The sequence below is a fragment of the Crinia signifera genome, chromosome 4 (genome assembly GCF_055691185.1).
Source record: "Crinia signifera chromosome 4, ASM5569118v1, whole genome shotgun sequence".
Classification (NCBI taxonomy): Eukaryota; Metazoa; Chordata; class Amphibia; order Anura; family Myobatrachidae; genus Crinia; species Crinia signifera.
The window spans coordinates 159,559,004-159,573,467 of NC_139220.1; the positions used below are offsets into that span (position 1 = coordinate 159,559,004).

At 38.4% G+C, this 14,464-nt stretch overlaps 1 protein-coding gene across 3 annotated transcripts in view; it reads right to left on the bottom strand.

Moving 5' to 3' along the window:
- Positions 1-7,435: 7,435 nt before the first annotated feature.
- The window catches only part of ZNF800 (zinc finger protein 800), a 44,113-nt gene continuing 37,084 nt past the window's right edge, over positions 7,436-14,464 (bottom strand). For all 3 annotated transcript variants that reach the window (XM_083182862.1, XM_083182859.1, XM_083182861.1), the window contains one exon: positions 7,436-14,079. In XM_083182862.1, the coding sequence (XP_083038988.1) occupies positions 12,431-14,079 (1,649 nt within the window). In that variant the 3' untranslated portion in view covers positions 7,436-12,430. The remainder of the gene's footprint in view (positions 14,080-14,464) is intronic.

The window sequence follows — 14,464 nt, forward strand, 5'->3', positions numbered from 1 at the left end:
AAGTACCCAATCTCATTACCCTCTCGCTCTCCTCCATTATCCCAAGCTCACTGACACAGAAATCATGCAAGCCTACAAACTCGCAGAAATACTAATGCTATTAATTTTCCACAACTTTCCACCACCCTGCAACAACAGCTCTCACTAATTTCTACATTTACCTCTCCTGACTCTGCTGTTTCCCACCTCTACCAGACTCTTGAAACAGCCCTTGATGAAGTGGCTCCAGCTACCCATTATACCCCACGTAGGCTTAGATGTCAACCGTGGCACTCCAAAACAACTACGAAACCAGTCACACAAAGTAGAACGCCAATGGCGTAAATCTCGTAATATGACTGATTTCCTCACATAGAAGACTACCACTCCTACTGCAATGCTTTGGACACTGCCAAACAAACATACTACCAATCTCTCATCTCTTCTCATGCCACCAACCCTAAGTGACTTTTTAACACATTTAAGTCTTTTCTGTACCCTCCCCCTCCACCGGCTACCATCAGTGCACAAGAACTTGCCTCCTACTTTAAAGGACAAGATTGATAACATCCGAGATGAAACTACCTTTCCTCTTGATCCTATACCTGCACAAGTCATTAAAACTCTATCTCCTGTGCTTATTCCAACCTTAACTAAAATATGCAATCTCTCTCTTGCTACTGGTACTTTTACATCACTGCTCAAACATGCAGTGGATTACTCCCATTCTGAAAAAAACACAATTCTGACCAAGCTACTGGAGAGACTTTTCTACTCTCGCCTCACAAACTTTCTTAACTCTCACACTCTATTAGACCCGCTTCAGTCAGGCTTTCGCTCTCAACACTCCACTGAGACAGCACTGACAAAAGTGGTGAATGATCTGGTAACTGCTAAGTCTAAAGGTCATTACTCACTACTTATTCTTCTAGATCTTTCTGCTGCATTTGACACTGTGGATCACAGTCTTCTTTTACAAACACTACACTCCCTAGGTCTTGATACAGCCCTTTCCTGGTTCACATCTTACCTATCTGATCGCTCTTTCAGTGTTCGCTTCTCTGACTCTACCTCCTCTTCACTACCTCGGTCAGTCGGAGTTCCGCAAGCCTTAGTCTTAGGTCCTCTGCTTTTCTCCATCTATACTTCCTCGCTTGGCAAACTAATCAGCTCTTTCGGATTTCAGTATCACTTATATGCGGATGATACTCAAATCTATCTATTAATCCCAGAGTTGTCACCAGTGGTTTTGGGCTGAGTCTCTGAATGTCTCTCTGCCATCTCATCTTGGATGTCTTCTCGCCAACTCAAACTCAATATTTCCAAAAAAGAAATACTTACATTGCCGCCAACTAAGAACAGTTACCATCCTGATATCTCCATCACTGTTGACAACTCGACAATCTACCCTACCCCACAAGCCCGTTGCTTAGGGGTCATCCTCGACTCTGACCTGTTCTTTCTTCCCCACATTCAATCTGTCTCCAAATCATGTTACATGCATCTAAAAAACATATCCAAAATATGACCGTATCTCACACAAGACACTACTAAATCTCTTATCCATTATATCCCACATTGATTATTGCAATACTCTCCTAACTGGTCTTCCCAAGAACAGACTCTCACCACTACAATCCTTTTTAAATGCTGCTGCTAGGCAGATCTTCCTTGCAAGACGCGCATCGTCTGCTGATCCGCTCTGCCAGTCCCTCCATTGGTTTCCTGTAGCTTACCGTATTCAATCTAAAACACTTCTACTACCATATAAATCTAATAACCATACTGCACCAGCATATATAGCTCTACTTATCACAAAATATCTCCCATCTCGACCACTCCGCTCTGCACAAGATCTGCATCTCTCTTCTGCACGGATCACTAGCTCCCATTCACTATTACAGGACTTTCATAGGGCTGCTCCCATCCTATGGAATGCCCTTCCACACACAATAAGACTCTCCATTAGCCTCCAAACTTTCAAGCGTTCCCTGAAAACTCGCCTCTTCAGGCAAGCCTATCATATTTAAGTTCCATACGCATAACCCTCTGAGGCACTTATGTATTTTATAGCTTCCCTTCTGGACTTGTAACTTGGTGGGACTGCTATGCTATTACTGATGTATGTCCTTGTGTTTCCCTCCTATATCCCTATAGATTGTAAGCTTGCAGCAGGGCTCTCCTACCTCCAAGTCTGTCTGTTGTTACCCAGTTTGTTTTATCACTACCATTGTAAAGCGCAACAGAATCTACTGCGCTATATAAGAAACTGTAAATAAATTCACCCGCTGCCGATATTGTTCAATAGTCTTATAGCTAGATTTTTTTTCTGGTAGATGGGGTGGGGGATAAGGGGCCCTGTCTGTCATCTGTCCCAGACCCTAACATTTCCGATGTCAGCCCTGATCTGTTGCATTCCAGTCATACCTCCTTCTCACTGAGATAGTACAATGCCAGGCCTCAACAAAGAGTTAAAGTCTTTAAAATAGAGAATTGTTAAGTGCAGCCAATAGTCCCCCCTCCACCTCCACCCCCACAGCCGTGTACTGTTGCAGTGTTCAGGCAGCGACCATTATCGATAGCATGTCGATAGCTGGGGGGCAATGTATGAATTGTCTGACACCTGCAGAGCACGTTCCTCCTCCTCTTTCATACATGAGGGATAACCGTTCCGATACCGCTTCTCCAATATATCAACCAGTCATACTATACATTTACCCATGTTTGGGACCCACTGGCTTAATCTGAACTCAAGTGTGCCAATTGACATGATGTATTTTTTAGTTGAGATGTGGAATAGAAGATATTCAAGATTTTGGGACTCAGATCTCCAAATATGTAAGAATTAGAATGTCAATTTACATTTCTCAGCACTGATATGATTTAATGTATTAAGTTATTATAATCCAAAAATATACATGATGATGATAAAACTTAATCTGTTTGAATGTCAAATGTACTAGTGCTAATGTCTAATCAGTTTCTATCCATAAATGAGTGATCAGTGGTAATAAAATAAATATACAGTATAAAAATTGTTTGCATTGTGTTGGACCACAGAGATTTCGGGGGGTATTCAAAATGCCGCCGCTATTTCCGACGGGGAAATAGCGGCAGCTCCCTATTCAATGCTGTCTTTAGCAACAGCATTGAAGTGGGATCACGGCAGAATGGGCCAGACTTTAGAAACTGTCAGGCTCGTTCTGCCGATAACGGCCATGGATTGTCGCGATCCCGGCCACAGATCAACAATCCACGGCTGTTTTCACGGCCATGCCCCCTTTGCGTCGATTGGCAGGCAGGTCATTGAATCCCGCCTGTCATTCAGCTGTGGGGCTGACCGCAAACAGGCCAGGATCAAGGCTGTCGGCAGGATCGACAGCTGTGATCCAAGATTGAATAGCCCCCTTAGTCTTTTGGTTTCTTATTAAGGTCTTAGTATTGTTATCAAAGAATATACTTTTTGTTTCAGGTAAGACCCTCCAAATTACAGTTCTAATTTTTGTACAGCTCCCTCATGAAAAGGAGTACCAGCTATATTGAATCAATCTGTAGCCTAATCTTTCTTAAGCTGGGAACACACCGATCAGCATTCTTTACAATATTGCCCAGTCGGACAAGTCAGAATGACAAAAATCAGAAAGTCATCCATTGTGTAAGCATTATGTTGCTGACCAGACCCTCTCCAGCGTTTCATCAGCGACACACTCCATTGCCTATACATGCAGTACAAAGGATGATAATGCTAACAAGAGCCATAAAGACCAATACCCCACTGCCACTCGTCGAGGCCGGAATCGGGTACTGTGTATGTACTTGCCGATGTTGTGTGGTTCACACATCATCCAATGTGTATCCAGCTTAAAATGAAGAAATGTGTGTGCATGGGTATACAATACAGGGCAGGTAATACTGTAAAACGTATTTAGTACCTGCTATCTATAACTGAGATAGCAGTTGTTCAAAGTAAAACCATGGTTATTTTCTTTGGGATCTAGGTTTTCCCTTAAGTACTATCTACAAATGAAGTAATCTTTCCTATTATGTAATCAAAGTTTCTTAAATATGCAGGGAAAAAATAGCGCTATGACATACAATTTCATCCACCTGATAAACGCTTTGCAAAAGGTTATAATTTGCCTTGTTAGGAGGTACAAATAAAAGATACATTCTCAAGGTGGTTACACCTTCAAACAACAACAATACACAACATGAAGGAATGAGTTGGCTACACAGTGTAGAGAATCAGGTTCACCTACTATCATTTGTATAATAGGATTGTCTGCATTATGAGATTATTCAGATGATTAGCACCAACATATCATCATGTATACCAGTGGTTCTCAACCTCAGTCCTCAAGGACCCCCAATAGTTCACGTTTTGCAGGTCTCCACACAGAATCACAGGTGAAATAATTATCTTCACGTGTGAGCTTTTAAAATGTCAGTAAATAATGAGTGCACCTGCCAGGTGACCTGGAAAATGTGCACCGTTGGAGGTACTTGAGGTACCGAGGTTGAGAACCACCGATGTATACCACCCTAAGTATCAGACTCTAAAATTCTGGCATGGTATAAAACCAATTCAGAATTATAAAACATTAAAATACATAGGTTACGTTCTTATACTGTCAAATTCCCTAGAAATCCGCTTCGTAACAAATATTCATGTACTACTATAATCACTAGGCTAACACTACTTGCTACCGATCTTTAACGCAATAAACGGATGAAACAAATATCAGTACTGAAAATGGAAGTTAAACAAAAATAGTCTTATCTTGCTTTCCTATAAGCAAAGCAAACAAAGTTACTTTTTCTTCTCACACACTATATTAGCTTTTGCACTTGATCATATCTTCCACTTAATAGGTATTGAAGATACCAGTAACGGTTTTCTGAGGTTTGGTTTATGCCTTTCATTATACAAGAGCAGCTCTTGCTTCGCTCAGCTGCGTTTATACAGTAGTTGCCTAGACAACATTGCTAGTGAGCCTCTTTATTATTACTGTACATATCTATTTATCTTGCCTTTATTTTAATGTACCAGTTTCCGACACAGATGTTTCACAGACTAAGTGTAAATTTGACTATTTTGATGCTAGTAAATATTAAGATAGTAAACATTAACATTATTTGCTATTTTCCAGTGGCCAACTGCATTAATTATTGTAAAAAAAATTAATTGGATGCAAATGTGTTGCAAGCTGATCATTGTATTTCCATTCTATTTAAATCTACTATAATCATTTTCAAAGTGGCGGGGAGTGATTTCTACAGAACATTGGTCCTGATTCAAAGGTGGACCCTTTGTTGAGGTTTGTGTGGTCAAGTACATTTTTCCTTTTATTGTACATGCATCTGAGTTGCACTGCGCATGCATTGTGATTGGTTATTAACAGCGATCACATTGAGAATTTGGACACAGTTTGATTGTCATTGTGGTAGGAAAAGGTGTGGCAATTCAGAATTGGTACCCCCACATATTTGAAACAGGGCCAGTGCACACCACAGGAGTGTGTGGGGGGGGGGGGGGGGAGTATATAAAAGGGGCTTTGCTACACAGCAGTCGTGTCCATTAGCCATGTTAAACCACCCAGTAGTGTCCATTAGCCATTACACAGCACCAAAGTATCCAAAACTGACATTTACATACTTTTCAACATTACCATTGCCTTCTCCGACTTAATTTGCTGTATAGGTTGTAGAATGTATGCATTATAATGGAGATGCACTCAGTTGCCCATATTCAATAGCATAGTGTATAAGGAACTTTTAGAATTTTGTTTGTTAACAATGTTATCTTACAAGAAATTATTTTCAACATGTACTGGTGCCTATAAATATTTAAGACTATACATTAATGCATTGTTAGACCAATATTTTTTATTTTACTGTAAAAGAAAATCTCAATATAAAATGATTAGTGTGAATTACAGCAATTATTAATTGAGGTGCTCAAAGAATAAAAATAGATATCTCAAACAGACCTGGAACATATGACGTTAAAGGAACTCAGTAGACAATCTAACTTGTAATGCTACAAATTAAAAGAGGGGACAAAGAACATAAGAGCATATGCCTGTATGGGGCAAAGAAATCAGGTGAAGAGTGGCAAGTGGCCAAATCGGACCTGTGCACATCAGATCAGAGTCGGATCTGCTGCAGGTCTGACCTCCAACTCAGTCCCCCTCCCAGCATCAGGGAATGACAGCATGCAATCATATTGCCCAAGAAAGTCCCAGGCGGCTCAAGGGGGAATCAGCTGGCCATACACTGCTGCAACTACTCGCAGTACTGTATGACCATCTGTACTAGTGATTCCCAACCATTTATGTATCCCTTGGTTAGGCTTTTCATTTAGTACCCCCTCCTTTCAATTTGAAAAATCCACAGTACTTATGAGTAGAGGGAGTTGTACGCATGTCCTTATATTAAGGAGTAGCAGAGCAGTATTGTGCAGTCAGGAATCAGTTCCCTCTGTATCTGGCTGTGTACTAACTCCGGGGTGCTCACTAACATCTGTAGTATTAATGCCAGTGCTTACTCCATCTGTGTCAGTCCGGGGCAGATGATCACTGATTTCTGAGGGCAGAGTGATTTGCAGGGCAAAAGCATGAGGAGACTCTGATGATGCTGCAGACAGAACCATAAGTAACGCGACATAATCAGTATCCGTGGCAATGGGAGATTTCTTACACCATCAGGAAACTTTTACCACCATTACCAATATTTTTAAGTACCACAAGTAACCCAAACTATTTTGTGTGATGCCTTGGGGTGGTTAACTTTTGCTGGCCTTAGGGAGTCCCATGCTCTGATCTTGAACGTTTTTGTTAGTGACCCACCAGATTTTTCTGTAATTATATTTATTAGCAGAGTTTATTATTATAATGTGCACATGCATTTGCTCATGCATTTTGTGAAATTACAAGTCTTATCCAAGGAGATTAATAATTTCCCAATCATCGGTGGGTAACCGAAACGAACCCACAGTTGGCTAATCCTGTAATACAATGAACAAGTATCGTTCAGATCTGTAGATGAAAACCATTCTAAAGGAGTATCTTTATGGGCATGAACTAGCAGGACAACAGCTGAAAAATAGTTGGATCATTTGATTTTATTAGCAAATGTTTCCAATTGTCCTGATGATCGTTTATCTGATTTTATGCTGCAAAGTGTAGCGCTCACCCATACATCTTGCAGTCAATGGAGATGTGACTTGTCACACCATCATTCTGCCCCACATCTGTTCAATCCGATCTGCTAAACAGGATATATGAAGGTTCCTTGCTGATCAAGCTACGTATGCCTAGTTGGATAAACAAGTACATCAGAAAGGTCTACTGTTGTGTCTTGTGTCAAAACCAAATGTATTTTCCTTATTGTAAACCACCAGCAAGCAAGATTACATAAAAGATAAGAAATTAAAAGGAAAACCGACAAAATAAAATAAAATTCTGAAATGATTTTATTATAATCATACTCTATACAATTCATTGGCCAGCTTATTTCCCCTACTGGCATTATTTTTACAATAGAGAAACAGTGTTCATGCACTAAATCAATGATCTGAAATCCAGTAATAGTTCTAAACTTTTTCAACAAGTTTACAATCATATAAAGAACATTGACAGCAACTATCACAGTCATCTGATAATTGTAGATCTGCACAGTAAGGATATCCACATATGTAAATTTGCCATAACTATTGAAAAGTGTTAAAGCTACATTTAAAATGCACATTCTTCATAAAGAAAATAAGTCATGTTTAACTATACAGGTTTCAAAGAGAACATAATGCAGCTATTTTTGCATCACGTAACACAATTATAAATTATTCCTGAAACTATCTTAGGGAAAACAAAGCAGCCAGAAAGTGTTACCTATTTTGACTACCAATCAATATTAAAGCAGAAAAGGTTATCGTCTAAGTTTCCCCTTATAGAACAACCTCCAGAGTTCTAACAAGCCTGTGCAAGTAGACAGATTAAATAAGTTATTACTAACCTATAATACATTAAAAAGAAAATAAAAAAGGAGCTAATAAGAATTTCATGTTAATGTGTGTTTAACTAAACTACAACTGGTAAAATCCATGTATTTTCCTTGAAATGCCTAACAAATGGCACAAATTATTTCCAATTTGAATGTGTGTTTAAAGAAATTATTTTGTATAGAGAACTCTACCATATATTGAGTAAAAGCTTTCAAAGTTAGAAGGGGGTAAATTATTTTATTTAAGTAGTTTTCAGTTGGTCATATGGCTCTTTAGTCAAAGAATCACTGTAGGAGCACACAGAAAGAAATCTTACCAATTATTTGCAGTGAGTAAGGGAAAAATAAAACCTATTCTAAAACAAGCATTACATTAGATCACAAAAAAAAACACCTTTAAACATTGACAAAAAGTAGAATAAAATTTAAATTGCGTACTAAACAGATCAGTTTGCACAGTACCTTTCCATTTGCAAAATTTGCAGCCTACGTATGCACCCCTTTCACACCGCACAAATAACCCAGGTCGACATGCGGTGTGAAAGGGCCATGTCGAATATCCTGGTTCCAGCAACCCGGCAATCCAAACCGAGATAAAAGTGTTATTTACGGGTTGGAGCCAGGTTGCTGGTCAGTGTGAACCGGTAACACAGATACAGCAACCAGGGTCATGTTCACTTATATGGAGGAGGCAGCAGCGTCACCTCTGTGCTGTTCCTCCCCCACCCACCCACCCAATGTGCCACCACCCTGCCCCACCACCCTGGATGACGTCAGTGAACCAGCAATAAAACCGGTCTCTGTGAGCAGCAAACAGTGCAAATGAGAGGTCGCTCTCAGGATGGACTAATGTCCAATACCAAACTGGCATTTGCGATGTGAAAAGGGTAATATATAGGCATTTAGAATTATGTGTCAATTTTGCAGCCAAACAAAATTTTCACACAGCATCATAGTAACACTATATTTTAGATCTAGGCAAGGCTTAGTGGAGGCAATAAATGATAAATTTACCCTAAGCAACAATTGTTATTCTTATTACTACTCCCAAGTACAATTTGCAACCAGTTTCTCCCAACTCCAGAGTCCTCGAGGAGCGCATTTTTTTAAATAGATCACCTCAACATTACAAAGAGAAGTAACTATTGCCATCCATAAATCTTAAAATGTATCAGCCAGTAAGGAATATACCAGTACACCAACACGGAAATCTGGCAAATTTATAGCTACTGGAAGACTGGAGCAGTGAAATATAGATCTAGATATTCTAAAGCTGGGTACACATAAGGCAATAAATGTTAAAGATATGCACAAAAACAATAATTTAGGGCATATTGGGTAATGTGTATGCATTATATTGTTAATGATGCATGCTCCAGCAGATCTTGAATGACCCCCGCCGTTGCCTGAACATGCAGTGAAATCCTGACTAGATAATCAACGACAGTAAGTTCCTGGATGTGGCCACTGAACAACATAATTAACAATATGTTTAAAGTTTGTTGGTGAAGGCTTCCCAGTGTCATCATAGGCTGAGACCATAAGAGCCCGCAATATTCACATTCACTTTACCTTGTATCATTAACGATATTGTTTAATGGGCCTGATTCTGACCAGTTCACTGATCTGCAATGTTGCAGACGATTGCGAGTAGGCAACGCTGCCCAGGACAGAGAGGAAACCCGCCCTGTAAATCTGCTAATGAATTGCAAAATTATCGCAGATCGCTATCCACTTGCAAATCCATATGCAATTTATAAACCATGAAATGATGTTTCTAGTCTGTGCAAACATGACTGTCTGACCCTACCGGTCATCTGCGACACAAAGATTGATCGAGGCCGGCGCTGACATCAAAGACCCTCCCTTAAAACACCTGGGCACGTCTGTGTTTTTTCAGATACTCCCTTAAAACAGCAGGTGTCCACTCACTTAAGTCGGCTTCCATAAGCAAGTTCTGTCGCTATTCACCCCCATGTATGTTTGCAATGAACCGTATCAACCAATGTGTTTGGTTAGGGAGTTCCAGCCAGTTCAAGGGAAACTTTTAACAATGTCGCTCATGAACGATATTGTCTAATGCAGGTATGTCCAAACTGTGGCCCTCCAGCTTTTGTGAAACTACACATCCCACCATGCCTTGCCATAGTTCTAACATTCTATAATAGGAAAACTGTGGCAAGGAATGGAGGGCCATAGTTTGGACATGTATGGTCTAATGCAGCGGTTCTCAAACTGTGGGTCCTGACCACAAAGTTGGTCCCGACCTACTCAGCATGGGGTCGCGACTCCATGTTGCTGGCCATCAGGCTGATGACTTTTCTAATCTCAGCAGCGATTCAAGGAGTCTAAAATAACAGACAATTAAACAGATTTTTCAGACTCCTCCATCATTTTGTGCCTCCACAATGCTGCCATGTATGTGCTGTCTGCTGACTACACGTGATGTGATGACCTTCTGCAATAACTTGCTGGGGTCCTATAATTATTTTTATTATCTGATGGGGTCCCGGAGCAAAATAGTTTGAGAACTCCTGGTCTAATGTGTACCCAGCTTAAAGGCCTATTGTATTCAAAAATGCCGAAACTAAACACTCACAGAAATGAAAGTTTAATTAACATATTTCAATATATATTTTATATTGATATCTGAAGAATTATGTAAATTACATTACAATGAACACATCTGCCAATGTACTAATTACATTAATAAACTTTTTAAACATGTTTTTTTTTTTTTTTTTTAAACTGCTGCAATCTCAAAGTTGGTATGTTTTTTGTTTTTCTTTTAATTTAGAGAAAGTGTAAAACAGGTTTCACAAATCTGAAGAATCTACATGTAGGAGCAAGGCTTTCCTTAAAACCTATAGAGCTTTAAATTCAACTGGAAGACATATATGTTTGAACATTTTCAGTGCTTGATCCTTAGAAAAAATGGTAACCAAACCCAAATCCTATCCATTCTGTCCACATACATAATGGAACAGTTGTGAATGTTTTTTTTATAACTTTTCTACCAAAGTCCCAGATCTGAAACACTATGTGTTATTCACACTGCACATGGTTGCTGTGTCGGTGCTTGAAGACCTTCTTGCACCGGAATGTAGCTCTCCCTTTACTGTACACAGGACCTGGGATGAATGACTTGGGTTAGCTGCTTACACTCCTTTCCATATAAAACCCTGCTAGGGACCTGTGAATATCCTGGGATATTGTGTGTGTTCTTGTGCAAAAAGTATGAAAGGGGTATATACTCTGTCTGTGGGGAATATACTTGTCGTAGTAATATCCAACTTTGTAAAATGTCAATCATTAATAAACATTTCAAAACGAAAAAGGGTGAAGAAAAATATTTGTCTTTACAGTTACTATATCATTATTTTATTTTTTTTAAACAAACATACTTGGGATTGCAGCTGTGAGAAAAAAAAAGCAAATGAACTTTTAGAAGCTCTTGCATGTATTACATTAAAAAAGTCAAATTCTAGCAATGCTATGTAAAAATACATATTTGCTTCCAAAACAGGTTGAGTCTTTCATATTGAAAATGCTTGGGTACAGAAGTATTTTGCATTTGTCTGTATTTTGTAATATTTGCATATCATAATGATATATCTTGGGGATGGGAAAAGGTCTAAGGACAAAACATTATTTTGAATAATTTTGTGTATGAGACAACGTTGGTTTACACTTAACCATCAGACTACAAAGCTTTCACTATCTCAGTCACAAACAAAAAATTAGGTTCTCTTTAATTTTGGATATAAGTTTTTCAGAAATGGGAACCTCATTATGTGCTAAATTGTAAAGCCAATTTAAAACATAACAGTGTACATTAGAAATGCAGTCAATAAATAAGGTAAGTTTTGTGAAACACATAGTTCACAGCTAAAATAAAAACAAGCAAGCATCTCATTAAGAGAACATATTAGTTTCCACATACTACAAGCATGAAAAATTTACATTATTTAAAAATTCAAGTACTGTTCAGGGTCCTCTTGTCAAGCAATATAACCAGGATTCCATTACATTAAGGGGCAGAAAAAAGCTCTTTATCCTCCAGGAATATCTGGTATATGAAGTCAATTATTTTTGACTTTCTATTCACAGTCAGTCATTTCAGGCAATTGTTTGGGCCAACATTTATAAAGATCATTGTTTATAAAGTGATTGGTGGCTATGAGATAAGTTGCTTACATGAAATTAGGTCTATGCTTAAAAAAGTCAACGTTAACATTTACAAACAAACAGACATGTTAAATCTACAGGTGAGGAGGAAACAAAAAAGGAAAAAGAGGTAACAGCGCTACAATAAGGTTGCTAAAACTAAATTTAAAAACATTCAGCTGGGTATTTGCTGTTTAAATATAACAATTTGAAAAAAGCATTTCCTAACAATGACATTTTTTTAAAAAAATCTACCACACTTATTAGTAGGTATAGGGTTTTCTCAAGACACCTGTGTTTTTGACCTGGTATTTCTTTTTTTTACCTGCTGGTCCACAGGGGAAATTGTATTTGTTTTGTGATTCTTTTTATGCTGTTCTAAATCTTTCTTTTTTGCAAAAGCTTTACTACACATATTACACTTAATCAGTGAAAAGTTTTTGGTAACTTTAACTTCAATGCCAGCATCACCCACATCACACTTTTTGCTGGAAGATGAGGAAGGACTTTTAAGTTTAAGTTTGTCTTTTTGGTGCCCTTTTTTTGAAACCTTTTCCAAAATAGTTTCAATTGGCTTTTTTATAGCTCTACTTTCCAAGTTTGCTGTAATTTTTATCAGAGCACGTTGTGACTTTTTATGTACTACGGTTATGTGCCTGATTACATCACGCTTTCGACGAGTATCATACGAGCAAAGAGGACATCTGTAGAACTTTACAAAGATGCAATTTCCATCAGTATGCAGCTCAATATGTTTTACCAGATTCTGTTTAGATGTAAACTGTCTCTTGCAGAGTTTACAGTAAAGCTGCTTAAAGTCAAAGCCGGCTGACAATTTAGGCTTCTTACGCTTCCTTTTGCCATCAGCAGGTGAGGAACCAACTTTAGGAGAATGCCCTTCGGTTTTCACTTTACTCTTCGGTGCAGTTGTACTCTTTTTTTCAGGAGTGTGATTTGTTCCCTTTGTTTCACTCTGGGGAGAGCTTGTAGAAGAATTTGGTGAAGAGGATGCACCATTTGGGCCTTCAGCTTTTATTTTGAGCTTTTTATCTGAGGTACGGACATGGTTTTGCCCTTTATTAGCTTTGACAGGTGTTCCACATAGACTTGTTTTGTGTACGATTTGCACATGTTTTTCGAGTAGCAAGTAGGAGGTATATCGTCTTTTACAAAATGGGCAGTTACACAAAGACTTTGCTGAAGGTTTTGGTGTACGAGGAAGAGTCTTAAGTTTTTTGGGGGGAGTTACTATTTCAGGACTAGAATTTTTCTCAGATTTGACATTGTTCTCTGGAGTTACAGAGTCTCTTCTCATTCCTTTATGAACTTCATCAATATGTCTCCTTGTATTTGCTTTTGTAGCAAATGATTTGTTGCATATGTTGCAGCTTGTCCCTGATGTTGCATGGATCATACTAGCATGCCTTTTGGAAGACAAGTGTTTATTTCTATGTACCTCAATGAATTTCTTTATATCCTCTAACTTTTTCTTGTGCACTTTTTTAATGTGCCGGCGTATGCTCCTCCTACAATTAAAATCCTTTTTGCAAACTCTACATGAAAATGGATTGCTATTAGTAGCTCTCTTTAAAGATCTTGCCACAAGATTGGAAGTAGGTGTATGGGCGACATTTTGGGAGCTATCAGTAGTCTCATTTTTAACATTCTCAGGTGACTGTTCTACAGTTTCTGCCATCAAAGAGGACTGGGGAGCAGAAACAGATTCTTCTTTTTCCAGGTAAACCTTTTCAGTCATGCTGTTTACATCAATGTTTACATCACTAACTGGCTTCACAATCTGAAAAACAGCATTTGGATTTGTTTGGATAGATTCTAATTGTATGACAAATTCTGACTGGTTTGTTCTTGGATATATTACTTCCAGTAAATCTTTTATTGCTTGGTTTTGTTTAGAATTTTCATTGGAAGGATCTATAGGTAAAAAAAAAAAAATACATATATATTATTTAAAAAAATTGTAAAATGCAAATTCAGTAGATTATATATAAATATATACACACATACACACACACATACATTCTATTGATATTGCTGATGAGAGATCTGCTAAAAAGTGCAATCCAAGCAACTATGCAACAACAAGATACAAAGGAGGTGCATTAGTAATCAGAAAAACAAAATCATTACTTCAGGAAATTTAGCTAAAACACACCCATCATGCGGTTCTAGGTGGTTATAATGGCATTCCTGCTCAACAATCCCTTTCCATTAAGTAGTGAGCAATAAGCTAGTTTTCTGTATCCTATTAACACATTTGTTTCCCAAGTAAAGGAAGTAGTAGTTCAGACTGAAATTG